This window comes from Panicum virgatum, chromosome 1K, assembly GCF_016808335.1.
Source record: "Panicum virgatum strain AP13 chromosome 1K, P.virgatum_v5, whole genome shotgun sequence".
NCBI classification, from domain to species: Eukaryota; Viridiplantae; Streptophyta; class Magnoliopsida; order Poales; family Poaceae; genus Panicum; species Panicum virgatum.
The window spans coordinates 46687864-46697298 of NC_053136.1; the positions used below are offsets into that span (position 1 = coordinate 46687864).

At 42.3% G+C, this 9435-nt stretch overlaps 1 protein-coding gene across 1 annotated transcript; it reads right to left on the bottom strand.

Moving 5' to 3' along the window:
* Positions 1–2739: 2739 nt before the first annotated feature.
* Positions 2740–7327, bottom strand: LOC120712984 (signal recognition particle subunit SRP72-like). Its single transcript, XM_039998943.1, has 6 exons — positions 7093–7327; positions 6873–7009; positions 5595–5974; positions 5169–5265; positions 4795–5091; positions 2740–3928 (listed from the first exon to the last, which is right to left on the bottom strand). Exons 1-6 carry the CDS (start codon positions 7217–7219, stop codon positions 2960–2962), a joined length of 2007 nt encoding a protein of 668 aa, XP_039854877.1. The 5' UTR covers positions 7220–7327; the 3' UTR covers positions 2740–2959.
* Between the last annotated feature and the right edge of the window lie 2108 nt (positions 7328–9435).

Sequence of the window (9435 nt, forward strand, 5' to 3'; positions counted from 1 at the left end):
GTTCGAGCGAGTGCACGGGGGTTTTGGGTATGGTAGCAGGAGTCAAGAGGGGGAGGATGTGTTGAACTTCGCGTTAGCCTACGACTTGTTGCTAGCGAATACCGTGTTTAAGAAGAGGGAATCCCATCTTGTGACGTTTCGTAGTGGACAACACTCGAGCCAGATCGATTTTATCCTTGCTACGAGGGAGGATAGACGTGATTGCTTAGATTGTAAGGTGATACCTGGGGAGTGTGTTGTCCCTCAACACAAGCTTGTGGTGGCGGACTTTCGTCTTCGGGTACGTGTCCACCGGGACAAACGTGCCAAGATTGCGAGAACAAAGTGGTGGAAGCTTAGAGGGGAAGCGGCACAAGCGTTTAAGGAAAGGATGCTAGGTGAGGGGCCTTGGGATGAAGGAGAAGACGCAGATGACATGTGGCTAAAGATGTCAACATGTGTTCGGAAGGTGGCCTCAGAGGTGTTTGGCGTGAGTAGGGGAGGCAAACAGGAGGGGAAAGACACCTGGTGGTGGAACGACGAGGTGCAAAGGGCTATTAAGGAGAAGAAGGAGTGTTTCAAGCGCCTCCACCTTGACAAGAGTGCAGCCAACATCGAGGGCTATAAATTAGCGAAGAGGGTTACAAAGCGAGCTGTGAGCGTAGCAAAGGGTAAGACGTATGATGATCTGTACCAGCGGCTAGGCACGAAAGAAGGGGAGAAGGACATTTATAGGATGGCTAGGATCCGCGAGCGGAAGACAAGGGACATCAACCAAATCAAATGCATTAAGGATGGGACAGATCGACTGTTAGTGAAGGATGAGGAGATCATGGATAGATGGAGAGAGTACTTCGACAAGTTGTTTAATGGGGAGAGTGAGGGCCCTACCCTTGAGTTAGATGACTCTTTTGACGATACCAACAGACATTTTGTAAGGAGAATTCAGGAGGTAGAGATCGGGGAGACTTTGAAGAGGATGAAGGGAGGTAAAGCGATGGGCCCTGATGGTATCCCCATTGAGGTGTGGAGATGCCTAGGAGATAGAGCAATAGTATGGTTAACTAAGCTTTTTAATCTCATTTTTCGGTCAAACAAGATGTCGGCAGAATGGAGGAGAAGTATATTAGTACCTATCTTCAAAAACAAGGGCGTTGTTCAAAGTTGTACTAACTACCGTGGGATTAAACTGATGAGCCATACGATGAAGCTTTGGGAGAGGGTTATCGAGCATCGCCTAAGAAGAGTGATAAGTGTGACCCAAAATCAATTTGGGTTCATGCCTGGAAGATCAACCATGGAGGCGATTTTCTTAATACGACAATTGATGGAGAGATATAGGGAGCAGAAGAAGGACTTGCACATGGTCTTCATTAATCTTGAGAAGGCATATGACAAAGTACCGAGAAATGTCATGTGGTGGGTCTTGGAGAAGCACAAAGTCCCAACTAAGTACATTACCCTCATTAAGGATATGTACAATGATGCGACGACGTTTGTCCGGACATATGATGGCAACACCACTGACTTTCCTATTAACATAGGCCTACACCAGGGGTCAGCATTGAGCCCTTATTTATTTGCTTTAGTGATGGATGAGGTCACAAGGGATATACAAGGTGAGATCCCTTGGTGTATGCTCTTTGCTGATGATGTGGTGCTAGTTGACGAGAGTAGGGTAGGGGTTAATAGGAAGTTAGAGCTGTGGAGACGCACGTTAGAGTCGAAAGGGTTCAGACTTAGTAGGACCAAGACCGAGTACATGATGTGCGATTTCAGCGTGACTAGGCATGAGGGGGAGACGTTAGTCTAGATGGGCAAGTGGTGGTCTAGAAGGATACTTTTCGGTATTTAGGATCGGTGCTACAAAAGGATGGCGACATTGATGAAGATGTTAGGCATAGAATTTCAGCTGACTGGTTGAAATGGCGGCAAGCTTCTGGCATCCTTTGTGACAAGAGGGTGCCACAAAAACTAAAAGGCAAATTCTATAGGACATCAATTCGTCCGGCGATGTTATACGGTGCTGAATGTTGGCCTACAAAAAGTCGACATGTCCAGCAACTGAGTGTAGTAGAGATGCGGATGTTGCGGTGGTTTTGCGGGCACACAAGGAGGGATAGAGTCCGGAACGAAGTTATTCGGGATAGGGTCGGGGTGGCACCAATTGAGGAGAAACTTACCCAGCATCGGCTGAGATGGTTTGGACATGTCCAACGAAGGCCTCCTGAGGCGCCGGTGCGAAATGGGGTTCTTGAGCGGGTCGATAATGTAAAGAGTGGTAGAGGTAGACCTAAACTGACGTGGGATGAGTCAGTTAAGAGAGACCTTAAGGATTGGAATATTTCTAAAGAGATAGCTTTGGATAGAAGCGCTTGGAGACTAGCTATCAATGTGCCTGAACCTTGAACTTATTTCTTTCGGGTTAAGGATTGGAATATTTCTAAAGAGATAGCTTTGGATAGGAGCGCTTGGAGACTAGCTATCAATGTGTCTGAACCTTAAACTTATTTCTTTCGGGTTTCATCTCTAGCCTACCCCAACTTGCTTGGGAAAAAAGGCTATGTTGTTGTTGTATAAGTACATCTTGGCCGATTGATTTGAATATCGCACGTCTGGATCGGATTAAGGGCCCGTTTCAAAGTAGTCATAGTAGATGTCCCGGTATGCATCGTCGCACTGAAACATCTGAAGGCGGTTTCTGGCCTAGCTGCTACGAACCGTTTAATGTAATAATGTTAGAGCACATGCACGCTTGAATTGAGTTAAAAGTACAACAAAAAGTACTGTATACACTTATAAAGAAAACATAAATCTAGTGGAGCGTTCCATCGCGATTCAGCTCAACAAAATTTTCAAGTCACTTTAAACAAACTAGAAAGAAAATACGCAAGCAATCCAACCCAAAAATTTCAAGTCAACAAGGTAAATTGGCATGTCCTTTTGCACTGTCAATTTGTTTAACTTTAAAAAAATTCATCTAAGATCTCGACTTCTTCTTCCTGGATTTGTTGCTAGCCTTTGGCTGATCGGTGTTTGCCGCTGGAGTCTTTGATGAACTGGTGTTTTGGCTTCCTTTTGAAGAAACACTGGCAGCCGCTGTCTCTCTAGTTACAGCTCCTTGAGCACCTCTGACCTGAGCCCTCTTATCCTTCCTCTTTGGACGGTAACTGGATCGCTCTCTCCTGGGCAGCCATCTCTCAGGATCCGGTGGCGGCCCCGGGTTTGCTGGATCAAAGCCCTTCGGGTATCTAGGCTTCCGCTTCCTCTTCTTTGCCTTTTGCTTCTTCACCTCCTCAGGAACGTCTACCTTCATATCTTGAGGCCCTTCAACATGCCTTGCACCAGATGTCTTCTCCAAGCTCTCAACATTAACTCCTTTGAGGCCTGGCAATGGCTTCAGCTTCTTCTCGTATTGTTCAGCCTTCTCCACGTTAGTGCGTGCTGAAGTCACTACAAGCCCAGCCAAAGCTTCAATGCTTCCATGGCTCTTAACAAGTTCCTCATACAACAGACAAGCCTCTTCATCACGTCCATGACTGAGCTTAAACTCAGCAGCCACCCTCATGAACAAATCTAATTTGTTATCCTCGGTCATGGAATTCTTCCACCACTGGATAGCAGAATCAAGTACAGAGGCTGCAGCATTCGAGTCACCTAGTCGCTCTTTAAGAGCCACTAGTGTAGCAACTGTTGCAGGCATGTGCTGAATGTCAAGTATTTTGGACAGCGAGTCAGCAGCAAGCTGAAAATGATTGGCATTAGCAGCAATCTGAGCAAGGGAAAGGAGGGCCCCTTTAGAATTCTCAGGATGCTTCTCGGCGTACTGGCTAAGAACTTCTTCAGCTTTCTGAACCTTTTTTTCTTTCACATGAACAGCAGCTTGAAGTAAAACTGGGAATACACTATCTCGAAACATACCAAGCAGTCCACTGACCAACTCATGTGCCTACAAAAAGGTTAAGAACAGAAATGAGCAATCACTAAAAGACTCACCATAAAAGTGACCACCAAACAAATGAAAGGGATACTGATGATGATAATTTTCCAGTTAGGTGATTATATAGACGCATTAATATTTTTGCACGCAAGTCATTTAAAAATCAAACAAAATTATATTGGTCAGTCATTTTACTTATAAACTGAATTGACAACACTGTAGTTCAATTATAACAATGAAAGCAAAAAAAAAAAAAAAAGCTGTTGCCTGCGGAACTGAACAACTGTAGGGATATCCCTGCTAAGGTGTCAGGAAAGAGGTTCAGAATGTGCATTGAACAGATCTAGTTTAGTAACAGACCTTCCACACTAACTTGCAACCCAATAATATTTCTCAAGTGAAAAAGAAAAACTACTTAATCATCAGTCATGTCAGTGCTAGCTTTAATATTACGGCGCTGCTAGCGCCCAGAAGTCCAACGGAAATTTACTCAGTGCAACATCAGCGGTCACTGTTTGCAAGATGAAAAATGATGTGTAAAAAAATGACTATATGGTTCGACTCTGGGATAGAAAATTTCTGCAGCAACATGAACACTATGTTTCATGTAACATTTACTGTGAACTATGCAGGAAACATTAGTTCCAACATTGACGCTTAACTATTGCAACTATTTCACGCGTCAGTTCTATAGCATTACCGTTAATATTATAACCTGCCAGAAATTCCAGCTGAAATAAGATTAGAAATTTCACACATATGAGAAAAGAAATGCAGAGAACCGAATGATCTCACTACAGCCCTAAGTAAAGAAATCAAATAGGTATTTCTTCACAGAAGGAAGCAGGAGATAAATTGACTTTGCAAAAACAAACCTGATCAGTTTTATTTGTATGGAGGAGTAAGAGAACACGGGCAGAATACAGAGCTTCTTTTTGCCTTTGGGACAACTTGAGGTCAACAAGTTGCAAATGGTTTGGAGCAGTAGATTTTTCAAAAAGCCGATCAAGCTTCTTCAAGCTGTCTGCAGCATCTTTTGTACCTTTTAGTGAAATAAGGTTTGTTGTTGCCACAGCAAGTGATGATGGATCAGCAACTGGTGATAAATCAGCTGCCTTTTTGTTTATCATATTAACATAGGTTTGCATGGCGTCTTGAGATTGTCCTTGTAGCTGAAAATGTGATGATGAAGACGAGTTAATAGGATAATGGTTGGACTTTCTGTAAGAAAACTTCTCCAGATAGTTACCTGTTGCACATAAGCAAGCTGAGCAGATACAGGAGCTAGTTCATATTCAATATCATCTTCACCATAGTCTTCCACCATAAGCTCTTCTTTCCCAATTCTGCATTATAAAGAAAAAGGATATTTGAATACAGCTAATTGTTTATGCTTAAAGACTGCCCCAATCACGATATAGATCTTCCATAATTTCATGAGTGTAGAGCAGCATATCCATAATCATGAAGGAACATTTTAGACTCTCCTTGAAAGACATGGGAACCTAATTTCACTATGCAAACAAATGGAAAAATTAAACTAGTTAACCATTGAAAAAAAATCAGAGTTTTATTATTATCAATCTGACAATACTAAATGTTGTAGTAATGGATGCATTAGTCCAGTAAATCTAAGTAGCACGGTCATTAGCAATCGCTGCAGCAGGAAATTCACCTTTTAGCCAAGTCCAACTGCTCCTTAGCTTCTGAATACTTCTTGTCTTCTATCAAGGAGCAAGCAGAATTGTATGCGAGCTCAAAGCTACGAGTATCCCTAAGTGCTCTTGTGGTAAGATCAACCTTTTGTGCCTTCATAGCTGTCTGCACCTCAGAAGCCCTTCCAGCAGCAACCAGAGCAGCAATGATATTTATCTTCAGATCCATTGAGTCAATCTTAAATTTTTGAAGCTTCTCATAGCTATTCATGCAGTCATTCATTCTTCCTAGCCGGTACAAAATCTGGGATTCCAGCTGGAGAACAGGTGCAGTTTCTTCCTGACCTCTTAAAAGATCCAGAGCTTCTTGCAGTTTGTTTTGCCTGTAGTAACAGTATGCCTGAATAATAATAATACTTAGTTTGATCAAACAAATTGTTCTTAGTAACAAAAAAAATGATACCCTAGCATCAACTTGGCCAAAAACTAGTACACGATTCTCCAACACGACATTTTAATCCACAACTGATTACAAAAAACAAACAGTGCAAAATAAATCTCAACAAAAAGGCAAAGGTCAGCACTCAATAGAGAATTAAGTCTAGCCTTACTTTAACTTCAGCGTATAATTTATTACTAAAATGCAACAGGATCCAGATGTAAGAATTCAACAGGTATTATCGACCATAGAGTTTGTGGAATTAAAAGAGTTGATACTGTCAATTTGTTTAAGCTAGAATGGATAGATATGAACAATAGCTAACCTGGGGAATATTGGAACAGCAGAATTAGTACCAAGCATAATCACTTGTGTCCGACTGGAAGGACTGCTGAATTTGTTCATATTTTAAGCCAAAGCATTACAAGTTTAAAACATAAAATGGAAGTTTCTTCTCCATCAGTAGTTCTTGCCAAAATATGTCAGATAACTGCACATAAGATTTTGCCTTCCTTACCACCCCTAACATATGAATCATAAGTTTCGGCAGAGTGCGGAATACTAGGATGCAATGCAACAATTGCGGTGAATCGCATGACCTCCAACAAAATTCACGATGCAAAGTGGTTAGCATCAGCAGTTTGCAATCAGAACTAAACTGCATTGGGAGAAGCTCATCAAGTGAAGACTTTCGTTTCGATCACACAGATCGACAGATTTATTTTATCCTAGGACATGAACACACACAGATCTGACCACTCATGTATCGTAACCACAGCCTAGTGAGCCAATCAGGGATGGCAAGTCAACATACAGATCAAACGGGTGAAGAGAGTTAAAGGGGAGCAACTCGCATCACCTTGTTGGAGCTGAAGTCGATGGGGAGGCGCTCGGCGGCACGCATCGCGGCGAGCGCCTTGTCGATCTCGTCGGCCTTGATGTGCGCCACCACCTTGCATCGCACCGCGTCCTCGTCCCCCGGCGCCGCCTTGAGAACTGCGGAACCGGTCGGGGTCAGATCCGAACGGGGGTTAGGGTACAGACAGGCTCCGATACGCGCTGGGGGAGGGGTGCTTGACCTTGGTCGGCGACCTTGGCGGCCTGTTTGAACTCGCTGGCCTGGATGTGGCGGTGGAGCGAGGTGAAGAGGTCCTCGACGGAGACCGGCTCTGCGGCGGCGGCCGCCGCCTTCGACTTGGGCGGCATCGGGGGATGCGGGCGACGGGCGGTGGCAGGTCGTGCGGCAGTCGGGGACCTCGGGGTCGGGAGACGAGGGCAGTCCACACGAGGCCGAGGTGTCGGGCGTCAGGGGCTCGGCCGCTCGGGGCAGTTGGGGCCTTGGGCCTTGGGCCTTTGTGGACCAGACTAGCGAGTGTAAGGTTACTGGGTTTAAACCGGGCTGAACTGCAAACGGGATCAAAACAGGATTATTTTCGCTGAAAACGGGGCGCGACTTTCCATACTTGAGGTGATATTTCGCGAAACCATCGCCCCAAGAAAATTATTATAGTTTGGGCCGGTCCATTTATGTTAGATTGCTGTGCTTGTTGATAGGTAATCTGTACATATATATTATATATAGAAGTGGACAAACATAATAACATCGCCACATGCATGCAAATCTAAAACTAAAAAAACTATAACTATTAAACCAAACACTTGGATTAAATTTGGAATGCACCATTATCTTTCTTACGACAAGATTTTCAAAACAAAACTACACTTGCCTATGTTTGCACGATGTTTTTTTAAAATATTTTTAATACTAAATAGTGAATTTCGGATTATGGGAACAAATATGTTAAGAACACGAACAAATAATTATTTTCTACGAACAATAAATTAAACATAATAAACAAATAATAATGTACAATGAACAAAATATTACGCACCACGAATATTTGATTGTATAGAATAAATAATAAAAAAATAAACATCGTGAACAAATGGGTCAACATCACGGAACAATTTAATCTACATAGCGAACAAATAATTTAGCATTGGGAATAAATTAGTTACACACAGACAAATAATTTTACGTGAAGACAAATTAGCATATAAAAAGAAACTAATTATTTTTTTACATACTAATGTATGAATCTACAATATAGATAAATTAGTCTACATTGAGTATGAATCGCTTTTAAATATGAATAAAAGAATATGCATGCTTATTTATATATTAAAATAAATCTGTATATGCAGGCTTAGAGTAAGAAAGGAAAAAGGAAAAAAGAATGAAGGAAAAAAGAATGAAAGAAACAATCAGAGCAGTATAGTGAAAAAATAATAAACTAAAAAGAAGATAATGTACTGCCATGCGCATGCTGCATGCAACTGGCCAACCCAATTGCATGCGGATGCATGTGAAAAGTAAAGTCTGAGCACAGTATCTGCATGTGATGCTATTGGGCCATATGGAATTAAAAACGGCACAATCTATACTTCAGGCGATGGATCTGACATACGTAGACTAGGTGATATATAGCCTTTCCGCTGAAAACAGGATACTTATTTCTGGCCATGTTTGGATGAATGCATCAAAATTTTTTCACAAAAAGACGAATGCATGCATGAAGTACTAAACGAAGTTTATTTGCAAAACTTTTTTAGAAATGGGTGTAATTTTTCGAGACGAATCTAATGAGCCCAGTTTCATCATGATTGGCTACAGTGATGCTACAGTAACCGCACTCAATCATCTTCCAATCGTGCGGTCAAAGGCCTCATTAGCTAGAGCAACTGCTACAGTACCATAGTTGTGGAGGTAATTTTGTAATTAGACTTTATTTAATATCCCTAATTAATGGTCAAAGTATCATTTCTCTTTCATCAAAACTTTTACACACCTAAACCAAACATGGCCTCTTTTCAGTTTTTCGGTTCCGTTACTGGGGACAGTTGGGGCCTTGGGCCTTGGGCCTTTGTGGACCAGACTAGCGAGTGTAAGGTTACTGGGTTTACACCGGACTGAACTACAAACGGGATCAAAACAGTATTATTCTCACAATCTCACTGAAAACGGGATACCTATCTTTTAAAGCCCTAAAAGGGGGAGATTTTTGGCCCCCCATTGAGCCACGTCACCCGAAATATTCCGGCCGTCGGATCGTGCTTGGATGGTTCGAATTATCTAGAAAGCTCGGCAATTTTACAAAAAAACCCCTCAAACTTTATCAAAATTAATATATAGTCCAGCTTACACTCAGTTAATTTTATAGAAACCCCTTGAACTTTACAGAAATAACATTTGCTCAAGCCACCTAGCAAATAGTTTCACAACAACCCCCTCGATCTTTATGAAAATATAATTTGAGCCACATCATCCGGAATTTCTCGGCCGTCGGATCGCGCATGGATGGCTCGGATTATCCATTAGGCTCGGCAATTTTATAAAACCCCCTTAAGCTTTATTAAAATTA